We start from the raw sequence: 25,733 nt of genomic DNA on the forward strand, positions 1-25,733 counted from the left end.
TAAAACACCTAAAAACTTGTTTTTGCCTTTTTCACTTTCAGTATATTCAAAACAACCAAATTTTTTGCAAAAACTATAATCAAATACTTCATTTTCAACTTCAACTTTAAAATACCAAATAAAGTGAAAAATATTTGATTTTCATGGCCAAACGCCTGCTAAATTAGCAAATACTTTTGGATAATTGGGATTCTTATGCAAAATCTCTAAAAATAAAATAAAATAGTAGGGCAATATTCTCACCTCTTCTAAATCTTATGATTATGAACCACAAATATAATGAACCCTTTCCCAAACACCACCAACTCAAAACAATTCACAGTAGCCGTCACCCATTCCATAATACAAAACTCAACAACAATGGTGAAAATCAATGAAGACAAGGTACTTAAAGCAGTAAACGCTCTTCTCAAATGGAAAAAATTTCAATCCAGTAAAACCCAAAACCCACAATCATATCAAGAAGATGAAGAAGAAACACAATTAGTAGATGATAATTTCATTTACCTTCAATTAACTCTCAAGAAAATCCCACCAAAAGAACTCACTAACCCTCACAAAATCACTCTTTGTCACCCCATTTCAACATTCTCCAATATTTGTCTCATCATTAATGACAATCCCAAAAAACCCCACAACTCAAAATCCAATCTTGATGGACCCCAACACTCAAAAACCAAACTTGATGTACCCCACAATTCAAGAACCAATCTTGATGTTGAAACAGCTCAAAAAAAGATCAAACCTTTAGAAATACCAATTACAAAAGTTTTCAAGTTATCCAAGTTGAAAGTTGAATATAATTCTTTTGAGGCTAAAAGGGATTTGTATGAGTCATATGAACTGTTTTTAGCTGATAAAAGAGTGGTTAATTTGCTTCCAGGTTTATTAGGGAAGCAATTTTATAAAAAGAAAAGGAAAGTACCTGTGCCTGTTGAGTTAAAGGGGAATAGTAATTGGAAAGAGGAGATAGAAAGAGCGCTTTCGTCGACTTTGTTGTGTTTAGGGAATGGGACATGTAGTGTTTTGAAAGTTGGGAGAAATGGGATGGAGAGTAGTGAAGTTATGGAGAATGTTTTAGCGGCTATTGATGGAATTATTGAGTTTGTTCCGAAAAAATTGGGTGGTGTTAGAGCTTTTCATTTGAAGTTTTCGGATTCATTGGCATTGCCTATTTATGAGGATTTGCCTGATCAAAGAGAAAATAATGAGAAGAAAAAGAAGTAAAGAAAGTGAAGATTTTCCAACTAGAAGTCTGACGCATAGGCTGGATCACAATCAAATGTTATGTTTTGTGGTAAATTTGGATGAAATGTTTCCATTTTTATTCTTACTAGGCAGTGAATACAACAATGTGTTATTTTCCATATTGCTGTCCTTTTATTGTCTGATTTGATCTAGTGTTGTTTCAAGTGGGAAATTCTATTGTTATATTTTTTGGTAGCTTATCAGTGTAATTCAGTTCAATTTATGATAAAAGTGAGAGTTTCAATCATCACGTGCTCAAAAGGCCATTGTTTCATACTTTTCTACTCATTGCGATCATGCGAGAATGTTTTGTTGGGTTTGTTCCGAAAAAATTGGGTGGTCTTAGAGCTTTTCATTTGATGTTTTCGGATTCATTGGCATTGCCTGTTTATGAAGCTTTGCCTGATCAAAGGGAAAATACAGAGAAGAAAAAGAAGTAGAGAAAGTGAAAGCTTAGCTCAACAATCAAATGTTATATTTGGTGGTAAATTTTGATGAAGTGTTTCCATTTTTATTCTTACTAGGCAGTGAATACATCAATGTGTTCTTTTTTATTGTCTGATTTTATCAATTGTTGTTTCAACTGGGAAATTCTAAGGTTATATTTCTTGGTAGCTTATCAGTGTAGTCGGTTTAATTTATGATAAAAGTGAGAGTTTCCATTATCATGCGCTTCAAAGGCCAGTTGTTTCATCCTCTTTTATTTCTACTCATTGCGATCATGCGAGAATGTTTGAGCTGCATTAAAGGAATTGTTGGGTTTGTTCCGAAAAAAAATGGGTGGTCTTAGACCGTTTCGTTTGATGGTTTCGGATTCGTTGACATTGCCTGTTTATGAAGCTTTGCCTGATCAAAGAGAAAATGCTGAGAAGAAAAAGCAGAGAAAGTGAGATCTTGGCTCTTCAAAAAAAAATTCCAGTGCGTAAGTAATTAACGCATTGGCTCATAATCAAATGCTATGTTTTGTGGTAAATTTGGATGAAGTGTGTTCCATTTTTGTTCTTACTAGGCAGTGAATACTACAGTGTGTTCTTTTTTCCTTTTGCTGCAGTCCTTGTATTGTCTGATTTGATCTAGTGTTGTTTCAAGTGGGAAATCTCTTAGTAGCTTATCAGTGTAGGCGGTTCAATTTATGATAAAAGTGAGAGTTTCAATCAATCATGTGCTCAAAAGGACAGTTGTTTCATCCTTTTCTATTTTAGCTACTTATGTGTATTATACGTGCAACTGTAATAATATAGAAAGAGCATGCTCGTCGACTTTGTTGTGTTTAGGGAGTGGGACTTGTAGTGTTTTGAAAATTGGGAGACTAGGACTGGAAAATGGTGAACTTATGGAGAATGTTTTAGCTGCCATTGAAGAAATTGTTGAGTTTGTTCTGAAAAAATTGGGTGATGTTAGAGCTTTTCATTTGAAGTTTTCTGATTTATTGGCATTGCCTGTCTATGAGGGTAAGTAATCGACGCATAGGCTCACAATCAAATGTTACCCTTTTTTTTTTTTTGGTAAATTTGGATTAAGTGTTTTCGTTTTTAATCTTATTACTAGGTAGTGAATACAGCAATGTGTTCTTTTTCCTTTTGCTGTCCTTTTATTGTCTGGTTTGATCTAGTGTTGTTTCATAGTGAGAAATTCTAATGTTATATTTTTTGGTAGCTTATCAGTGTAGTCGGTTCAATTTATGATAAAAGCGAGAGTTTCAATCATCATGCGCTTCAAAGGCCAATGTTTCATACTTTTCTATTTTATCTAGTTGTTTTGTATTATACGTGCAACTATTTCTAATCACTGGGATCATGCGAGAATTTTGCTCTAATATCTTGAGCAGTCATAAACTTTAGCTGATTCCTGATCACTCGTTTTTTTAGGTTTACAAAACTTAAAGCGTTGATAAGTTTGGTTTTGGATTCTGCATAGGACAGCTATATCTGTTATGGCATTTTATATGTGGATTGTGTACGTGCTTGTTTTATGTCATAAATGCTAAGCAACAGCAGCACAGGTGTTATGCTAGGACAAGTTTCATTTTAATAATATGGTGATGAGGTAATCATTGGTATAGGCAACAAAGGATCAGAACATGAGATGCAAAAAATAAAACATCCAAGGTTCATTACAGAGCTTTTATGCAGAAATGGTGTATCTTAGATGGAAGAAATAAGGCCTCTCTCTTTGAGGAATGCGATGCAATCATCAAACATCTCTTCAATGGACTTGAATTTCATTCCTAAGCCCTCCAGCTTCGAAGTGTTGAATTCATAGGGAGGTCGATCCAATTCCTTAAACCTGAAATAGCAGTGTTGGCAAATGGGAATCTTCATCAAAGAGGTACTGCATTTCTTTCTAGTTTCTATTACTATATGATTTTAGCAGAGGTAATGAATAAAGATGTAGCTGTAGATATTTCTAGGTCACAGAGACGGATCCAAGAACTAAAAGCAGTAAAGTGCACCTTTTTTCTTACTATACTCACATACATACATAGGTTTTAGTTTTTCACTTCTGTATGTATAGTAGCGTATGCAGGATTTTGTGCAAGTGTTATAGTCCTACTAACTGAACTTGACTTGTACATGGCGTTGTGACTTGAGCTTTAGGGGTTTTAAGGAGTTACTTCATGTTCTAAATTAGTGTTTACTTTGTTGTATTTTGAAGTGGTGCTAACTACCTAAACCAAATGTTTATCTAAAATATTATACAGTGAAATTTTAGCAAAGCAATTTCTGATGACTGTTCCTGCTATAATCCACCACTACATAAGTCAGACCTCTCTGTAACAGTCATCCTCTATAACAACATTTCACTATAACAACCATGCTTTTGTGGAACTGATCTATTTCATGTTGGTCTTGGTCACTACCCAGTGTAATCCCACAATAGTGGGGTCTGGGGAGGGTAAGATGTACGCAGCCTTACCCCTACCTGGGTAGGGAGGCTGTTTCCGATTGACCCTCGGCAACCCTCCTCCTTTATCCGGGCTTGGGACTTATGTTATGAAATATATTCTCTATAACAGCATTTCGCTATCGCAGCCAAAAAGTATCAGAACAAACGATGTTGTTATAGAGAAGATGTTATAGAGTTTTGACTGTATGTAACTTGCGTTTGAGACAATAGGTTCAAATGCACCCACAGCTTATGTAATGGATCTGCCTCTTCTCGGGATTATACTAACCTTTTAGGAATAGGCAAAGACGGGTAGCGCTCTGATAGAACCGAGACAAGTTGATTGTTGTCAAGAACTTTTGAGCTGCAAAGGAACCTCCCATGAGCACTTGGATGCTCATAAACAAGTATATGAGAGAGAGCTACATCATCTATGTGAACGTAACCCATTCTTCCATGGAATTCAAACTTATCTGTCTGTCCTTTAAGCAAACCAAGAACATCATTTGCTGTTGAACACAAATCTGGAGGCAAACTTGGCCCAATGATGAAAGAGGGAAGTAGTGTCACAAGATCAATGTTGTTTTTTTCACAGAATTCCCAAGCAGCCTTCTCAGCTAGGGTCTTTGATAGTACATACCAAATCTTGCATGGAAAGAGTAAAATGGTGAGATCCTGAGATCATTGTTTATATTTCCCATCTGAATGTTTTCCTCGAAAATACATAGGTTGCTAACTTATTTTCTGGTGTTTGATGAGTAAACAGAAAAAGTTGTCTGAATAGCATTTACATAATTTAGGCAAACACAACGAGGGTGGAAATGGGATTGGTGGGTGTGGAGGTGGGGGTGGGGAAGGGCAAAGGGGAAACGGGCGTGGGAGGTAGATCAATGTGAAATGCCATTTATGAAACTTATTTTTCCTAATTTTACAAGGGAAGTCATTTTCTGACTTTTAAGAAACTTGTTTTCCTAGAGGAAATGTTGACCAACCAAACATAGAAAATTTCCTCCATTCTGAACACACCCTTAAAGTTTTAACTGATACTCTCACTATCAAACTATCTTTTCAACTACTGCTTTAGTACACACTTCCGTATGTAAAGTCAAACTAATATTTAAACTTCATACTCAATCAAATATCAAACGGAATGGACCGAGTATTTTATAGGAAATGTTAATAGCAGAACAGATGTATATACCTCAAATTTTTTGCAGAATTCGACAGAGCTCCAAGATGATTCATCCAAGGGTATGTTAGGGTCAATGTCATCTCTTACCCTTGCTGTCGAAGAAGAGGAAGTCAAAACCACACGTCTCAGTCTTGCATTTTTCTTACAGGATCTTAGCACATTTAAGGTACCATCTACTGCAGGATTCAAGATTTCAACCTGCAGCATGCAAAATTAGTTACTTGAAGGTCATTCACTCCGTTCAATTTTATATGGTACTCTTTTTTTCAGTCAAATATTGTCATATAAAATGGAACGGATAGAAGATTTTGGATACCGTGGCATCAAAAGTAGGCTTTCCCAAGACAGGTGAGGCAGTATGAAAAACACCTTCACAACCCATAATGGCATCATCAAAGCTGCCTTCATCAGTTAGGTTAGCCTTCACCAGACGGAGTCTCTCCTTTGCTCCTTGTAGCTTCCATAGATGTCCTACTTTCTTCTGGTTCCCTGATTTATTGACATAAAAACTTCATTACCATGAAATAGATGAATGGATGAATCTCCATTACTAGTAACTATATTACAAGAATTCATTTATGTATACGTATCCCTTTAGGGGCAGAGCTATTGCTGCTTGTCTAACGAGCAGAGCACACCAGCAGCGTGCATCGCGTGATTCTAATGTGTTGTTTGCACTTGACTGGATGGGCAATTGACTGGAATATATATTTGATTCGCCCCACCTACTTATCTTGGTTGACAACATTAAAGAGAAAGCGATAGTTTTGTGTAACATGCTATGGTCTCATCACCCTTACGAGGTAGTGATGCGTTTCACGTGCTCTAAGCCAGACCTGTGTGTGGTTAGGAAGATTGGCCACAGAGTGGTACAACCCTACCCTACCACCTATAGGACGGCTGCCCGAAAAGGAACCCTTATTCATGGGGAGTCTATTGACCTGTATAGATAGATCAATTTTTTATCAGTGTATATATACTGCATATTGTATCCCCTTGAAAGGTATAAATTATATTTTGACTCTCCCCAGTGAGTATTTTCACTTATGATTGTGTGTATCTATTCGATGTCAATACAAATGTATGCAGGGGCAGAGCTACATGTTATGAAGGGAAAAGAAAAAGGGATGTCAAGTGACTGATGGATTTGGACCATCCACCTCTAACTGTAGAAAGGTAGGAGCTCACCAAATTAGCCACCCTCAATCCCACGAGGGGAGTTCAACTGAACCCCTTTAGTCAAAAAATTTCCTTACGCAGATAAGGTAAAGGAACAAAACTTATATATATAGGGAAGCTTTAGCATAGCAGCATAGGTGGTTCAAAAATTGCTTTAGGTCGCAGGTTTGAATCCTCATTATGGTATTCCTGCGTTCTTTTGAGTCCCTTCGTTAGAATTTCTGATTTCACCACTGAATGTGACATAGACTAGTAATGAGATGAGAGTACGAGTAGTCAATGTACCTGGATCTCTAACTGTGCCAATGACATGATAACCAGACAAGAGAAGACGTTTGATCAACCATGAAGCTACAAAACCAGATGCACCTGTCACACATACTTTTCCCTTGTAATTATTGGTGTTTTCTTCTACTACTATATTTTTATCCTCTTTTATTTCCATGTTTTTCAACTTCTTGGTAGCACCAAGTTCATGTATTGGTGTGTATATATAGGGAAAAGTTGGGCTTTCTTGAAGTTGGTTTAAAGAAGGTGAATCATTAATTTTCTGTGGCTTTTTTGGCATTCACCACCTGCATTAGTTTTTTTTTTTTTTAAACTAGTAAAATCCCCAACACCCTATTGCCGCTTTAGATTAATACTAGTATTAATCAAATTGTCTTTGTGTGATTAAGAGTTGTAAGCAAATTATCTTTGTGTGATTAAGAGTCCTAAGCAAATTATCTTTGTGATTAAGAGTTGTATGCGAATTGTTTTTGTGTGATTAAGAGTTTATTTGTACTCGTAGAAAGTTTCATGGCTTAAATTTTCTTCTAGAAAACATTAAAAAATAACTTATATATTTTACACGGTGATTAATTTGTCCAATAAATCTTACCAGATGTGCCTTAAGACGGAAGCGTATTATTAGAATTTAAACTTAATGAGTTCAACCTTGAAGATTCTTGACACCGAATTTATTGTACTATTATAATTATGGGTTCAAATATAATATTTGTCGAGATTTTAGTAGTAATATTTTATTACATATATTTTTATATTCAATATTGAAAATTATGACCGCTGGCCAAAAGGTTACAGACTACATATGCCTCAGCGTAATGACTCACACTTGGTTTGGTGAATTGCATAAAATTATCTTGGTATAAATTTTTGGTATTGTTTATCCACTTGTGCTAGGTCTTTTAAGTCCTACACCGCTAATCTTGATATTTAATTTAATACACTAATTGATGTATTATTTTATACCTAAATATAACTGAGAATAACTATACATGGACTAAACATCCAAATACAAAATTACCTTTTATATTTTCTTAAATCTATCATCAACACTCTTTCGATTCTAAATTTTTTTAAAAACAAACTCATATTTAGCTAGTTACGCTATACATCACATTTTTGGTATAAAGAATCAAACGCCTGATAAAAGTATCTCTGCCGCGAGTAATATTTTTAAGACAACTATTACAAGAATGTAAAGGAAGCTTTTCAATTCAATCTTCATTCTCTTAAAAAAATAAAGCTCTCCTTGGTGCTAGTTTCTCCCTGTTATGTTTCTATCACGAGAAAGACGCATCAAAGAGGTATCCCCAAGAGAACATCAGGTCGTATGACAAGAAGACTGCACTGTTATTTTTTTTTTAATAATATAATTTATTTGTAAGATTACGGCAATGTATCTAGTAGCGATTCATACATATACTTGGAATTTTAAAATATTACTATATGTGCTTAAAATGGTATAATTATCTCGGAAAGTCACCTCAACTCAATGCTAACATCCAACTATGATAGAACTATCCCAAATACATGTTCCAGGATAAAAGCAGCTTAACGAAAGATAATTCCTCATTCTCCTCCAATACTAGTACATCCCTTGTTCTAAATTTAAGGACCTTCCCCATTACGATCGGATCTAGCCTGGAAAGTACGAGTACGGCAAATTCAAATCCAAACTCCGAGTTGAAAAATTCACTAAACGTGTCCATATAATAAATTTCAAATCCTAAATTCACCTCTGATCCCTGTACTTCTAAGTGGTCAAATTTGAACCTAAAACTTCTATTTACCTCCCGCAGAAATTATGGAAGAGACTTTTGAGTAAAATTTTCCATAAAATAGCAATTCATAACATTGAAAAGTTAGTATCACATGAAAACTTGAACCAATCCAAACTTCCCTTCGAAGCTATAGCCTAGTCTCTATAGTTCCATTTTACTAAACTTCAAAAGTTTGATCCTGTAAATGTCAAAGGAAAAGAAATCTTTTGCAATACACTGCTACTTAGTGTATTAGAATATTATGCCACCAGAGCTTCCTCGAATCAAAGAACTGAAAAAACAAAAGAAAACGATGAGCCTTCTAGAGCTTATTACGGTTAGTCCCCTTTGATTCTACAGACCAAATAGGAGGGATGATTCTATATTCTTGTTTTGGTGTTTCCTCCTTCTGGACTTCATCTTTGTTGCTCACATCATCATCATTGTCCTCAAGGACATCCTTCGAAAAAGCATTAGGACTTGCCTTGATACAGCTTTGAAGAGCGACAAACGGACTAACGCACTCAGAGCCCTACAGTGGGAAATTCAGAAATTTCAACATGTTAAAAGGAAGAAAATGGAAAATACAAACTCATCTTCTATTCCCTTTCTGTTCAAAAAGACGGTGTTTGAGCATTTCTTTTTCAATGTCCTGTATGAATGAAAGGAAGACGACAAAGGTTCCTGATCATATTTATTACATTTACATCCTAGTCAATTTACTGCAAGGAACCAATCTTTGATGCCTGGTTTTGTCTAATGACATTTATACTAGTATTTTGTTCTAGAGTATGGAGAAAGCAAAACTGAAATCCTCTCAAGCAGAAAAAAGAAAAGCAGCCTCTAGAAACATATTATCTATAATTTGATCTACCTTTTCGAAAAAAACAAGAAAGGAAAAAGAAAAAACACATAATATTAATCTTCCTCTCACAATATAGAACACATAAATAGGTACAACTCTAGCTGAATAACCTAACCAATGTTTACCATGTTACAACTTATGTGGGCACTTAATAAGCTGAACTTCATACAGGAATATCAGCTCCGAGGCAAGAAAAAAAAAAAAAAAAATGAAACAAGATATGACATCTCTCCACAGGAGATGAGCAAGAAAGACCAATAATATAAATTACAAAAAGAAAAAGGAGCATATAAATGCAGTTACCTTTTCTTCAGCTGTGCTCTTGAGGAAACAGAGGAAAGCGTCTGAAAACTGGTCACCGCAGGGGCCACCCCGTAAATGAGCAATGCAAGGGCATTCTAGGGCTTTCCGAGCTTTCTCGTCAATTGACTAAAAGTAGAGTTTCAGTTTCTTGAGCATAGATAAGTAACAAATTTCAACTTTTATTGAGTAAGTTTATGATCCGAAAAAACTGAACCAACCTCATCCTCACCATCTTCACCATATGCTGCAGCTTCTACAAGAGAGGGGATAAAAATTTGTGATGTGTTCTATAAATTCTTGCACCAGGTATTCTTGTTATTTCTCAATAATTTTAGATGAAAATGAGAAATGCAGAGTCCTAGGAACCTTTCAACTTAAATATGGTCCCAGCATCTTAAGCAGTAGTCAGTCAATACTTATTACACGGCTCAAGTCTTCAAAAATAGCAACTACTTCCACTACAGATTAAGTATGCCTGTTGATGTTATACAAATAGATGAATAGATAACTGTAATTATTGGATCTAAAGACAATGCGTCTGAGAGGAATTTGAGATAACAACAGACACTCAGAGAGACATACAGATAATAGCAGAGAAAGTTGCAAAAAAAGAAACTACAGTGAGAAATAATGTTTATTAAAAGCCGTAGCTTTCTCTCTCTCTCTCTCTCTCTCTCTCTCTCTCTCTCTTTTTGTTTTTTTGAGAATGGTAACAAACAATAGCTTTGTCACTTAAAACAATGAAGTGATGCGAAGCAAGGGATCATCGCTTCATGGTGAAACTACGCTCTTCAGATAAGTGTGCGCTTCAAGCAATGATGTGCAACGTGATCCTAGTGAGAAATGGTATATTCTTAGAATTTCAAGTTTATGGAGTAGGTTCAATATTGAAATATCATATATCAGAAATAGAAATTTGATTATTACAGTGCTAAATTCACGTATGTATGGTATTTTTAATTTTTCGTAAATTGCACGCTTCACTTTAAAAAAGTGTGCGCTTTACTTCTCTCTTTTCCTTTCAAGCTCCATGGATCTTGTTGCTTTTTTGCGCTCTTCGCTTCTGACAAGCTGGTGAGAAAACAATACGTGCAAAAATGCAGTGATAGCTAATCACGTCGGAAGTTAAATCAGAGCTCTTATCAGTTCCCAACCCAGAAAATAGTAAAATATTTGCAATCGATCAACTTTGCCTCAATCCCAAAATAGTTGAGCTCGGTTATAACATCACGTATCAATACACGAAAAACATATAGTATTATATAAGCAAAAACAAAACCAAAGATTCCTTAATGAGTGTTAAGATGAAGGACTTTCAGCCTAACTCGACCCCAAAAATTAGTTCATGAGGTGAGGATTGTTCAAGACCCTCTAGGAGACAAACAACCCATCCCTCAACCAATGTGGGACACTTAACACCTTGGCACGCCTAGAACTAGCAATTGGAAGCATGGATAACATAAGATAGGGGCCTAATATGGAGAGACACGAGAATAAGAATAGGTCTGGCTCTAATACCATGTTAGGAAGATGGGCCTTGGGCCTAACTCAACCTCAAAAGCTAGAACATAAACTAACGATTGCTCAAGACTATATAAGGAGACAAACAACTTATCCCTCAACCAATGTGGGACACTTGATAATGGGTAACAGGAAAACTGCATTCTAGATTATCTTCTCTTAAATATCCCCCACCTTTATCTGGTGGCAGCAACGCATAGGAAACCGCACCCTGTTTCCCTCACCACCGAAGGTGAATCTGGTGTGGTGTTTTTTCTTTCTTTTTTTTTTTTTTTTTTTTTTGGTAACTAACTTTTTATTAATCATCAAAGCGAATGGTCACAAAACCATAGCATCCCTAACACAGGTTGCTATCTAAGGAGAAAAAAACTCAAAGATTACAGCAGAGATACAAGGCAGCTTAGAAAGTCATCTGCTGTAACCTAGATCTAATTCCCACAGGACCTCTCACACAACATACATACGCTATCTCTCTTGCTACTACATTCCATGCTTATTCTTATCTTCAAAAGTTTCTTTCCATCCACACAGCATGCACGTTTCAGTGTAGACTAATTTGAGAGTTTGAGCAGCTTGTGACTTGCCCTTTGTCTTGCTGAGCACCCATTTCAAATGATTCTCCCAATTAGCAGCAGCATAATAATCCTCTTCAATCCAGGAAAGAAGTTTCATCCATAGACACTTTGAGTAGTCACAATGCACAAATATATAATCTCGAGTTTCTAAGTGAACACGGCAGAGTTTGCACTTCAGATCCACATCCAGTCCCCATTGTGAATCTAGATTTTTAAGTACATGGGTACAGAGAAACACTATACCTACTACGTCTTTCTCATAGTCGATACAAACTTATTATACTTATATACTTTTGAATAACTTAAACTATACATGAGTATACCAGCTAGTTGGGATTAAGATTATCGTCTTTACTACCCTCACATTCAGTGGCAGAGGAAGGAAGGAAGGAGATTCAATTCATCCGAAAACTATACAACATGTATAGGCTAAAAACAATTCTGTTATACATATATTAAATTTTTGAATCCCCTTAACATAAGAAAAATACAAGTTCATACTCAAGGTGAGGCATTTTTGGATTTTTTTGAATGCTCTGCCACTACTCACATCAAGTCTGTTTGGTAGAGATATAGCGTAGTGATAGGTGGGAGATTTAGAGAATCTAAAGTTTTAGATCCCTAATTACATACTCCCTCTGTTTCAATCTATGTGAACTTGTTTCCTTTTTAGTCCGTACCAAAATGAATGACCTCTTTCCTAATTTGCAAATAAATTCACTTTATGAATGATTTACAACCACACAAATATTCAAGACTTATTTTGAACCACAATTTTCAAAAGTCTTCCCTCTTTCTTAAATGTCGTGTCCAGTCAAATGGGTTCACATAAATTGAAACGGAGGGAGTATTATCTAGCATTGGAGTTAAATGGACTAGAACAAGACTCAATAGATAGAGAGGATTCATATAGTCGGCCCAAAAGGTTTGGGATTGAAGTAGTTATCGTTGTTCTAATTGTAAAATACATACCTTCACTACTATACATTCGCCCATGCCCACCACCCGGGGGGGAGGGAGTGGAGTTTACACTGTATATATAAGGTTAAACTTATTTCTTATTGTATATATATATCTAGTAGATTTTGAATCCGCTTAACTTCTTCCTATGTCTACGCCTTTATATTTTTTAACCCCTTTAATGAAATTCCCGACTCCACCTCAGTCACCACCGGCCTCCTCAACTCCTCTCCAAACCCCAATAGAAGGAAAAAAGTTTTTTTTGAATGTAAATAATTTTATTAACAATGGGAAACCCTGTATACAAGCTGTATACCAAAGGAAGAACCTATTACCGACACCAAAATATGGTTCTCAAGAAGAGATTCAATCCGCTATACAAATAGGGACCTCGTAAGTACACCAAAAGGTAACTAGAGACAAAACTCTCCTATGCAATTTTTACAAAGTTAAGAACTTGTAAGTCCTTATAGTGCAGTTACTAAGCCATACTAGTCTTTGAATCTTGATTCTTGAAAAGGGAGCAAAAATACATCCAAAAGCTTTAAAAAAATAAATTTTAAAAAAAGAGTAAAAGGGAAAATTGAGGATAAAGTTGAGAACTTGGAAGTCCTTATAATGCAATTACTAAGCCATACAGTTCTTTGAATCTTGATTCTTGAAAAAAGCAAAAAAAAAAAAAAAAATGGAGGAGTACCAGCAATCAAAGAATCAAGAGAACGTGGTTGAGAATCATTATTAACACTTTGAGATTGATTGTCAGTGACATCACTTTGCACTTGTCCCATTTTTTCCCTTAACAATTGATGAAACTGCTGAGTCTTTGACTCTTCGGCCTTTTGTTGATACGACAATATAGAAATTTGGGGTGTGCTCGGTAATAACGGAGAATGTTTTTTAAGAAGATATTTTTTCGAATATAAGTGATTTTTTTATTTATTTGTTTTGTGTTTGTTATGCAAATTGAAAAATATTGTTTTGAAAACATTTGGTTATATATAAAGCAAAACACTTTTTTTTTTAATTCGGAGGTGGGGTAGGGGCTGGGGGCAGGTTTGGCGTAGGGGGTGGGTATGTGGCATAGGCAGGTAGGGGTGCGTGGATAGTATCAAGTAGTTGAGAATATATTGGTGTGTTATATTGGTTCGAGAAAATATTTTTAAAATACCAAATAAAGAAAAACAGGAATCACTTTCCATTATACCAAACACACCCTTTATAAGTTTTTTTTCTTTTTTCCAGTGAACCTATTTTTGGAAAATTAAAAAAAAAGTCATGGTGTGTTTACACCAAATTAAATTTACACATCAGTTCCTATTTTTGTCACATGTGTTCCTCACCGTCGTTTGGTATGTTGGACAAGCATAAGGGAAAATGACTTAATAATACTACTTAAGACTCTATATTACAAAATATAAAAATACTTTTTCTTATTTATAAAACATACCTACAAAATTATAAAATATACCAGATCTAAAAAAATTAAAAGCTAAGCCCACCACCCCCCCTTTCCCTATTCTCTGTTTCAACATGTCCGCCCCACACTTCCCTTCCCCTTCTGCGTTCTGTCTCCTCCGAGAACTCCACCACCCCACCCTTCTCTTCCCTTCTCCCAGTTCTCTGTGTCTGTTAGAATATATATTGATGACTCCGGCTGCATATCTAAAGAACACAGATCTGAAAAAACATCAATTACGTCATTTTTGTCAAAGACTTTTGATTTGGTTGATGACCCTTCATTGGATTCGGTTATTTCTTAGGGTAGCAGTGAGAAAGCTTTTTAATTGCATCACTACGTGAGATTTGAAGCGTGATTTTTTTCAAATTTCTATTAAAGTTGTATGATAATTGTATGCTGACTTTGTATGAAAATTGTAAATTAAGTTTTTTATGTTGTCGTTGTTGTATAAATTTATATGAATATTGGATAAAATTTGTATACAATGTTATTGTAGTTGTTTTAAATTTCCTAAAATCTAACATGAACTTAACAAAATTTACACAGTTATATACATATTTCATACAGTTTTCACATATGAAAAATGTGAAAATTCTAAGCCTTGAGCGAGATATACACATTTCATGCAGTTTTCATACACAAAAATTTGAGCGAACTTAAGCCTTGAGCGAGATATACACATTTCATACAGTTTTCATACACAAAATATTGAGCGAAATCTTTAAGCCTTGAGCGAGATATATACATTTCATACAGTTTTCATACACAAAATTTTGAGCGAAAATTTTCGTATATGTTTTGTAAGAAATCTATCGTCATATTTTGTAAACTGAAAAGTATCGTCATATTTTGTAAATATACTCTATTCTTATGTATATATAGGTTATTGTAGGGGTGGGCATAAACACCGAAAATCGAAAAACCGGACCGAACCGAATTAGTTCGGTTTTTCGGTTTCGGTTTTTTCGATTTTTCGGTTCGGTTTCAATTTTTTTAATTTTTTGGTTCGGTGTTCGGTTCGATATTCGGTTCCGGTTCACCGGTTCTTCAGTATTCGGTTAAACCGAAAATTTCACAAATAAATTTTTCTCCCCTACTTCAGTTCAGATCACTAATCACTTAGCTGGTATGGTTAGCCCACACCACTCTATAGGCCCATTTTGTGAAATATCCAAGCCCATCCTACTGACCCAAATTAGTATTACCACTTTACCATGTTACCAGGACCAGCAATCTAATTCTATCCAATAATCCTAATTCCTAAGTCCAACTCGTCTGCTGACTCTCCTCTAACTCTAACGCTAACTTCAACCCTAATGCCTCCTCTCATCTCCTCTCCTTCTCACGCCTAACTTAGCAGTCCTCACATGATCCACACTGCTCTGTCCAAGTTCCAACGGCGGCGGGAGTTCTCAGGCACCTTACACCAAGGTAATTTCATTTTCTCCTTATAATTTCTTTGTTTGATTGTTCTTTCCTTTTCATAAGTTTGAACCTTAATTTCTTTTTTCACCGAACTCTAGCTAGTTTTAGATAAAGAATCACTGAATTTGTAAGTATTGGGTTGGATTTGTTTTAAATTCTTTTCCTTTTCAGTAAAGTTTAAATCTTTATTATGGGTGTTAAATTTTCTTAAATTATCAGTGGGTATCTTTAGAATTGTAAAGAAAAGAAGAAGATAACATCTGTTCTTGTAGTTTTAGAGCTCTATTTTTTTTTCTTCGAAACTGCAAAGAATTCCCAAAAGAGGTTAATTTGTACGTCCCTTTGTTATTTGCTTTACTTCTACTTAATAGTTAATAGCCTTATTAGCAAGAAAAGAGTGCTGAAACTAAAGTAATACAGTATGATTTTTTTTTTGTCAAATCTTTTTTTTTAGTCAACAATAATTTTATTGACAGGGACTACCTCCTGTTTCTTTCATTAATTGGTGCAGGGACTATTTGCTTTCCTTTATCCCCTTTCAGGGCATCTTTAGGTAAGATGGATGGTATTCTTCACTGAACTTATCTTGTAATAATTACTTTAATGACTTTTATGGTCTAAAAGTGGTAATTGTTGCTAACTTGCTATAGAGCTACTGATTTGATCTGATCTCCTTTTTCTTCTTTCTTTTGGTGACCAAATGCCATGTTTGTGTAGCCATCAGTTGAATTTAGTGATGGCTACTGTTTTTTGTATTAGTGATGGATCAGCAGCCAATCCATGGAACCTATGCAGTATGCAGCAAGTGCAAGAAGCTAAATGTGTTGTAAGGATAATTCCTATTTGGGCTGCAGCAATTGTATACCATATTGCAATAATTCAGCAGCTTGAGTATTTGTTGAACTGCTTATCACTGTGGGCTGCTGCTACTGATTTTTGTATCTACGACTGCTACTGATTTTTGTGCCAACTTGGCTGCTGCCTGCTACTGATTTTCGCTGCTGCTACTTACTTGGCTGCTGCTATTTTTCCTTGGCTGCTGCTATCTGCTACTTATTTTTCCTGTTTCGTGACATCTCAAAACATGAAACAATTGTATATAGTATTGTCTGCTACGACCAATCAATCAAGTATCCCAGTCTCCAACAAGTAGAAAACCGAATTAGAAAAACCGAAACCGAACCGAACCGAACTTCAAAAAACCGAACCGAACCGAATTAATTCGGTACGGTGTTCGGTGTCCACTTTCAAAAAATCAAAACCGAAAAAATCGAACCGAAATTTGAAAAATCGAACCGAAGAACCGAACGCCCACCCCACCCCTAGGTTATTCTCCCTAAATAGTTTGTATGTTGAACAAGCATAAATAGTTTAATTTACACATTAGTTCCTATTTTTGTCATATGGGTTACTAAGAGTCGTTTGGTATGTTGGACAAATATAAATAGTTTTGTGATAAAAAAAATTAGGGAAAGAACACCAATACCCACTACCAACAAAATAATGAGCAATTTGCCGGATTTCCCTTCTGTGGGGGTGGTCTTTAATTTTCGCCCCTCAAATTTGGTGGTCTTTAATTTTGCCCTCTATCTTTGCAAATTCTGCCTTAAAAGACCACCAATTTGAAGGGTAAAAATTAAAGACCACCACAAATGAAGGGTAATCTGTGCAAAAAAATAAAAAATAAAAAAATAATTATCTTTTCATACCCCAGAACTATTTACCCTTTCTACGTAGCTTTTGAAGATCATTGTCTATTTTTTTCTTTTTTATTTCTGTACTTATTATCTTTTTTTCTTCTTTTCTCCTTTTTTCTCTCTTTTTTTCAGTTTTTGTTCATTGATTTTTTTCAAATTATATTATTCTTTATTTTCTTTTGTTCACCATAATCTAATTTCATATTTAATTTTAGCTCCTTTCTTTTTTCTTTTTTTTCTATTTTCTTTTTTTATTTCGTTATGTTTTGTTCCTTTTTAATTTATTTAATTCTTTTTTCTTTTTTTATTTTTTCTCCATAGTCTAATTTCATTCACTTGTTTTCAGTTTTCTTTTATTTCTTTTCTTTTCTTCGGCATCTAATTTCATTCACTTTTTTTTCTTTTAGTTCTTTTTAAATTCCCGGTGATTTTCTTTCACTTTATCTCTTTTTTTTTTTTTTTCAAATTAATTTTTTCCTTATTTTTTTATTTTTTTCATAATCTAATTCTATAAACCTTTTGGCTCCTTTATTTTGTTCTCTTTTTTTTATATCAATAAAAAAGAGATCCGATATAGTACATTTATTTATTATTATTTTTTTTCTATATCTCAAAAACGACTTATTATAGCATATAGTATACCAAATCAGTGTCAGTTAAAGTATATTGTTGCAGTATGCTATGATATTCACATGGTATATGTCTATACTGATAGAGTATTTAGATTGCGGATTTATTTCTTCATGAACACCCTTCAGTCCTCTATGATACTCACATGGTATGTGTCATATACTGACAGGGTATCATAGAGGACTGAGGAGTATTTTTTAAGGAATAAATCGTCGATCTAGATAATCTGTCAGGATAGATACATATTATATGGGTATCATCTATGACAGATTTATCCACTACTCAGTCCTCTATGATGCACACATGGTATCATATACTGACAGTGTATCATAGACGATAGATTTATTCCAACATTACACGGTCTTTTATGATGCCTACATGGTATATATATCATATACTAACAGAGTATCGTAGAGATCTGGTTCATTCTTCATGAAAAACACTCTTCAATCCTTTGTGATATTCATATGGTATAGTCATATACTAACAGGGTATTATAAAGAATTGGTTCATTCGTTGAAGAAACACAACTCAATCTTCTATGATACCCACATGGTATGTAACATATACTGAGATTCATTCCTTCAAGAAAAATACAACTCAATCCTCTATGATACCCACATGTTATATATCGTATACTAACAAGATATCATAGATGACAGATTCATTCCTTAAAAAAAAGAGCTCAATCATCAATGATACTAACTTGGTATATATCATTTACTGACATGGTATCATAGACAACAGATCTATTCCAATATTACTGAGTCCTTTATGATGGCCACATAGTATATATCATATATTGACAGGGCATCATAGAGATCTGGTTCATTCTTCATGAATAACACTTTCCAATCCTATATGATAATCATATGGTATATTCATATACTGACAGGATATCATAGAGAATTGGTTCATTCCGTGAAGAAAACACAACTCAATCTTCTGTGATACCCACATGTTATATAACATATACCGACAAGGCATCATAGAAGGATGATTCATTCTTTTAAGAAAAACACAACTTAATCCTCTATGATACCCATAAGGTATATATCGTATGCTAACAGGGTATATGAATGACTGGCCCTACATGATATATCATACACTGACAAGATATCATAGAAGGCTGATTCATTCCTTCAAAAAAATGCTCAGTCATCAATGATACCCACTTGGCATATATATCATATATTGACATGGTATCATAAACGAAGGTTCATTTCTTAAACAGACTTTTATGATACCTACATGATATATATTATATACTGACAAGGTATCATAAATGACTGATTCATTCCTTCAAAAAATGCTTCTAAGTCCTTTATGATAATCACATGGTACATATCATGTATTTAAAAGGTATCATAAAGTACAAATTCATTCCTTCAAAAGAAAAAAATTATAAAATAAGTTCAACAAAAAGATGTTAAGCTTAATTTTAATATTTTAGTTCTAAATCTTTATAGCAAGTTAATTTTTGCAATAAATTATAAAAAATAGATTTATATTTTAGATATAAGTTTTATTTTTAGTAGCAAAATAAAAAAATTATACGAATATGCTTTCCATTTTTTTATATTTTAATAAATAATAGTGACTTTAGTTTTTTTTTTAATTATTTCTTTTTGTAGTCTAATTAAATAATTTTTCTATATTCTTATTGATCTAAAAATGGTTAATTAATATTTTATTCTTTGTATTTTATTTATCTTTGACAAGGGAAAAAAAGGGGAAAAAAGAGAGAAAGAAACAAAATAAAGAAAAGACAAAAACCAAGTAGTACGAAGTAGCGAATCGAGGCCGGCAATATTATCGGCAATTCTTTAGGAGTGGCACACGGGTAATTTTATATAGGTGTGTGGGTAGTTCAGTTATTAAATTCTATGGGGGGCATAGAAGGGTAAATATTTTACCTTTTATGGGTATTTTGTGTTGTTTTCTTTAAAAAATTAGAGTCTTATCCCATGTTTGGTTACTAATCCAAGATAAGTTATATCAGAATTAGAAACAGTATCGAGATTAGTTATCCCTTCGAGATGGTAGAATAATAGTCCGGAATAAATTATCCCTAGATAAAACAATGAAAAAATAACCCCTAAGGTCCCTTAAACCATTTTTCTGCTCAATAAGGTGGATAAAACAATGAAAAAATAACCCCTAAGGTCCCTCAAACCATTTTTCTACTCAATAAGGTTGCGGATATTTTTGTAAACAAACAATTTCTTTTCAGAAATTATGCAATTCATGTTATTTTTAGTATAACAAACCAAACAGTCGAAAAGAAATAATATCAGGATAATTAATCCCATCATAACTAATCGCAGTATAACTTGTCTTCAAACCAAACGATCCTGGAGTTTTAGATGTCTTATTCCGTCCTTGATTTATATATTTAGTTCCAATAAGTCCATTGAAGAGTGAATCGAACTTCTTTTTATTGAGATTTTTTCAAGTTTTTGCTTCATTCGGATCTTAATTCAACTAAGAATAATATCTTGATATTTAGATCAAGATAAACGAACTTACTGAGCTGGACAAATTCAGTGACAACCACGATTCAAATGACAATACAATAAGTCAATTCAACGCGATTATTGTGGTTTGGATAGATTTTACCTACTTTTTACATAATTTTATGTTCATTCAACATATAAAATGACAACTTATTGAGCAATAAAATAGAGTCACAAGAGATGCCTTACGGCATACAACTTATGAATTTAAAGAGAAAAATAACAAAATTTTAGGAGTACAAATTTTCCATCTCCCCACCTTTATTACAAGTTTTCTTCCAAGTTTGTTTTTGTCACTTCTGCAACTCTTCTCCCTCCCTCTACAAGGCTCTCTCTTCTGGCACACCTTCTCCATTCTCTCATTGTTGTTTTCCATACCTTTCCTTTGTGCCCTCTGCGTGGGCTAGTGGAGGTGGTGAATGGACAGGATAAAAGGATATTTGCCTAAACTTATAAGCTGGTCAAATTGACTCATAAATACTTTTTTATTTATTAGTTTCTGGATACGTGCGTTACACGTATGTCTCATATCAATCAATACATACTTTTTAAATCTGTACATACCATATTAACATATGTGGATAATGAGTAACTAAAATCAAAAGGGGTAAAGTACAAGCTCAAATCGACGAATAATCAATGAATATCGAATAACTTGATTATTGATCACAAAATTATTAAATATCGTTTGAACTTGCAAAATTAAATAACTAAATTTAGCTATGGAGTAGATCCAAATATACTATAGTTGTAATGCAAAAGTACCTTTCTACTATAATCTAAGTGAGATATATTTTAATTTTCTTTTTAAAAAAGCGAGCAACTTCAACTGATAATAGGGTATAATTATAGTTCTTAATAATGTAACATACTATAATTATAAGACGTAAGAACTGTTAATTTTTTATGATAGAGTAATCGGAGTAATATGTTAGAAGGATAATACCACCAAAGTCAGCCTGAATAGCAATGGTCAATCTAACACATTCCAAAAAATAAAGTGCAAAAAAGCAAATGAAGTTAATTTGAGGGAAGAAGGCCCTTTGGGATTCGTATACGTTACTGTCTGCGTGCCCTCCGTTTTTTACTCATTTCAAAACCACTTGGATGCTATTGATAAATTGGATACTTTTCTGCAATTTGAAATAGGAATTTTTACTCATTATAGCTTCTTTTAAGACCTAATTATTAATATTAACTATCCTTTTATTTAATTATATTTAGTAGCTAATTAATTTTTCTAAATTACAAATGGTAGCTATATAAAAAATACATACCCAAACACATATATCTTTCTTTTTTTCTAATCACTACCCATTTCAGATTTTTTATTTCTCAAAACCCTAAAAAATCTCTCTTCCCTTCTCTCAACCACCACACCATGGCCACGCCTCTCTCTCTTCTCCCTCTCCCTCTCCCTCTCCCTCTCCCTCTGTGCTTAACCCTCTCTCTCTCCGCCGCCCCTCTCTCTCTTCTCCCTCTCCCTCTGTGCTCACCCCCCTCTCTCTCTCTTTTCACTCTATCCAGTGAGACGATGGCACAGATCTGGCCGTTTGTATTGTTGGTGGTGGCGGCAATGACACTGGTTTTGAGATAGCAGCGGAGAAGATGACGTGGAGAGAGATTAGGGTTTTACTGGTGGTGGAAAGATTAGGGGTTTTTTGGTGGTGATGGTGTCTCAGATTTGGGTTTTTGATGGTGGTGGTGTCTCAGATTAGGATTTTGATGGTGGTGGAGAGATTAGGGTTTTGATGGTGATAGTGTCTCAGATCTGGCCGTGTGTATCTGTTAAAAGCTAAATACAAATACATTAAAAAAATCTACATCTCACAAATACACTATGTTTGAATGTATTTGTCTTTGTATTTTTTTTAGTGTATTTTGTTAATAGCCAAACACACTATTTTTGAATGTATTTGTCATGCATTTGAATTTTTTTCTCTTGCATCTGAATGTATTTGTTGAAATCCATTCAAATACACGAAAATTTGAATATATTTGGCCTCATATGTAGCTGGAATGTACATAATGTATTTGAAATACATCAAAAAAACCACTGAAATACATCAAAAAAAAAAATCAGTAAAATACATAAAAAAAAAATAATCACTGAAATACATCAAAGCAAAAAAAGAAATCACTAAAATATATCAAAAAAATATATTAATATCTAATTTAATAGCTCCACCGTTAAAGGCTAAAATCAAGGATCTTGTTTTTTTTTTACCATGTTCTCATGTATTTGTTAGCAATAAATACACGCGAAAACATATACTATTTTGCTAAAATGTAGCTACAAATGGTAATATTTAAAAGGATAGCTACAAATAGTAGGAAGCTACAATAAGGTAGTCATTTGAGTAAGTTTGCCTTTGAAATATACTTGATGTTATAGATATTCACTTATATTTATTCTAAGCCTAGAATTGTCTCAAGATACCTTATAGTATTTAATGTTATCTTCACCGTTTAACTTAAGCATTCAAAAATCATAGAAACCCAAAACCAACAAGGATAGATTTGAAATCAAACCCACAAACATATAGTATGTGTTTCTGGATTTGATTTCAAAATTAATCCCAATGCCTTAGTCTTGGAAATGGATACCCAAAATATTCCAAAACTCAAAATACTTTAGTTCATGACGTTTTAAAATGGGTTCGGCCAAATTTATCCAAATACAATTCTAAAATTTATATGAAGCTCCTCTGTGATTGCATTTTGAGAAACAAAGTTGTTGCAAACTGTACCTTCAATTCTACTATCCCTCCGAAGCAGAGTCGAACTTATGTATATAATTTGGGTCACGTGAACACATGGTCACTCGACATATTATGTGTATAATTCTGATAATATATCTTATATTAACTGAAGGAACACATGGTCAAACCAGGCTAATTGGAGCACTTGCTAGGGGCTATGTTCATATCCTCAAGGTCTCGGGATCAAACCTAGCTCCTGCATGTTTTTATTTTTTTGCTTTTATTTTCTAAAGCAGCCTTTTAACCTATCGTTTTTCTTCTATAATTCTAATTACCCAAAAGCGATGATTTTTTTTACCTTTATTTCTAATTTACCAAGTCCAAAAGACAAAAAAAAATCAAAAACCCCATGGCACTAAGCTGCAATGATGAAAAACAACTTACTTCATAAAAAAATGTAATTAATTATCTTTTGCTCGTCAAGTTGATGTCACTATGAAATTGTATATCTTATCTTAAAAGCAATGAGTTTAATTGTATATCTTATCTTAAAAGCAACGGTGAACCCATCCTCTTGAAATCCTGGATTCGCCTCTACTTAGAAGGGGACAAAAAAAAGAAGATACTTTAACAAAAAGCAAAGGATAGCCAGTAAAAGAAGCAAAACAATGTTTGATTAAAGGAAAACGAATTATTAATAATCTTGAAAACAGGTATCTAGTGGATTTAGTCAAGGTGAACACAAGCTAGCCCGGATACTACGGTTAAAAAAAAAAAATCTTGACTCAAATTTTTAGCAAAATTGAGAAGTCTCAAGTTTTATGTGTCCCAAATTTATTGTGCATAATAAAAATAACAAACAAGCTAGCTTGTGATGAATAATTATTGTTAAATTGTAAGTATTACATTTACATGCTATACAAGCAACTATATATAATAGTTGGCAGTAAGCACAAATTGAATTTGTATAACACGAAACAAAATAATTTAATTACCTGTACATCACTGCATGCTAAGAGAGAAGCTTGATCAATAGAAGGTCTTCATGGAAAGGAATTTTTTTAGCATAAAAAAATAAAAGGATAACAATGATGCAATGACTTGACTCTACTTTTATAAAGTATAAAAAAGAATATTAAAAGACTATACATGAATATAGAATTTTAACGGGGGAAGCTCAAAAGCTCAAATAAATGAAAGAAATATGAAATGAAGATATTTAAAATTTTAAAACGTTTTGCACAACAACCGCCGACCATAATGAATGGAAGATAAAATAATTGTTTCCACTTAGCTGGTTTTTCATTGGAGCTTTAATTATTCATTAGTTGAAGGAAACTTTGTGAAGGGTAAAATGGTCCATTAATTTTTAATGGGCATTTTCATAATTCAACTTTGGACTTAGAATCTGCCCGCTTTTAATATAATATGATATACACGATTGACAAACACACAAAGTGCTTAGGTCAAGTCCTTATAAACCAAAAACTATATAATGGCCATTCTTATGATTTTCCAGCTTATAAGAATTTATAGTTTGACCAAATTTAAGTTTGCACGTTTAAAGTTCATTGCATAAATGATTTTTCATCTCATTGCAAAAATGAAATATAGCAATGCAAATTAAATGTACTTATAACAGTGTTCAATCATCAGAAATAAAATTTACAAAAAAATTGGTTAAGGGGTGTGATTCTATCGCTGTGAGCTCTTGGGGAACATTAACTTGTTATTCCTAAAGTAACTTTTATCAGCTGAGTGATGACCCTTACACTCACGTTGAATCACTAAGGCCGACGAATCAAGTAACAAACAAGTCATAATTAACCAACTCGTTTAAACTTGATACTAAATTATGAATTTTTTCCACATCCATAAAAAAATTGTTAAAATTGATAGGCGATTGAGTGAAAAAGGAATTGTGTTTCCACTCAGAATCTAAAAGACAGGTGGACCAAGTGTAGGGGTCAAGCTGGACCGAAGCTTTACCAAAATTGATTTATCATCATATTTTGAGATATAAGACGAGTTCCAAAATTTAAGGTGTCCAAGCTTTAAAAACCTCACTTTTTTACATTTCGTAAAGCATCTCAAATTGGGATAGTGACTCCCAAGAAGCTGAAAATTCAAGTACTCCAATAGTGGTGAATCTAGGATCAAGTCTTCAATTAGATAAAAGTGAATCATGGTAAACTTGATAAGAGGATATGTCTTGATAACATTTATACAACACTCAAGGTATGTTCCTTTATGAAACTCTTGGCTCAGTTCGACCCCCTAAAATTTTACTTTTTTAGTTTTTATGTATTTTATATTTTGTGTTATATGTTTTTTCGCAAAAGGGCCAATAATGCCCTTATACTATTCAAAAAGGTCAAAATATACACTTCATCCACCTATTTTGCTAAACATATGCCTCCGCTCACTTGTTTGGCTCAAGATGACCCTTAAAACTAACATCTCTCTTTATTATTATTTTTATCATTTATTTATTACGTGGTGCCTCCCTATTGGTCAAAATTAAAATCCT

General features: G+C 33.8%; 2 protein-coding genes and 1 long non-coding RNA gene across 3 annotated transcripts; 1 reads left to right on the plus strand and 2 right to left on the minus strand.

Moving 5' to 3' along the window:
• Positions 1-3,253: 3,253 nt before the first annotated feature.
• Positions 3,254-7,104, minus strand: LOC132613820 (tetraketide alpha-pyrone reductase 1-like). Its single transcript, XM_060328079.1, has 5 exons — positions 6,791-7,104; positions 5,643-5,815; positions 5,336-5,524; positions 4,424-4,779; positions 3,254-3,534 (listed from the first exon to the last, which is right to left on the minus strand). Exons 1-5 carry the CDS (start codon positions 7,071-7,073, stop codon positions 3,393-3,395), a joined length of 1,143 nt encoding a protein of 380 aa, XP_060184062.1. The 5' UTR covers positions 7,074-7,104; the 3' UTR covers positions 3,254-3,392.
• A 1,513-nt stretch (positions 7,105-8,617) lies between these two features.
• LOC132615289 (mitochondrial intermembrane space import and assembly protein 40 homolog) lies at positions 8,618-13,716 on the minus strand. The gene is made up of 4 exons (XM_060329853.1): positions 13,472-13,716; positions 9,937-9,971; positions 9,719-9,844; positions 8,618-9,082 (listed from the first exon to the last, which is right to left on the minus strand). Exons 1-4 carry the CDS (start codon positions 13,560-13,562, stop codon positions 8,873-8,875), a joined length of 462 nt encoding a protein of 153 aa, XP_060185836.1. The 5' UTR covers positions 13,563-13,716; the 3' UTR covers positions 8,618-8,872.
• A 1,775-nt stretch (positions 13,717-15,491) lies between these two features.
• Positions 15,492-16,893, plus strand: LOC132614931 (uncharacterized). Its single transcript, XR_009572508.1, has 3 exons — positions 15,492-15,664; positions 16,170-16,211; positions 16,376-16,893. It is a non-coding gene; the product is annotated as an uncharacterized LOC132614931 (long non-coding RNA).
• The last annotated feature ends 8,840 nt before the right edge of the window (positions 16,894-25,733 follow it).

This window comes from Lycium barbarum, chromosome 10 (assembly GCF_019175385.1).
Source record: "Lycium barbarum isolate Lr01 chromosome 10, ASM1917538v2, whole genome shotgun sequence".
NCBI classification, from domain to species: Eukaryota; Viridiplantae; Streptophyta; class Magnoliopsida; order Solanales; family Solanaceae; genus Lycium; species Lycium barbarum.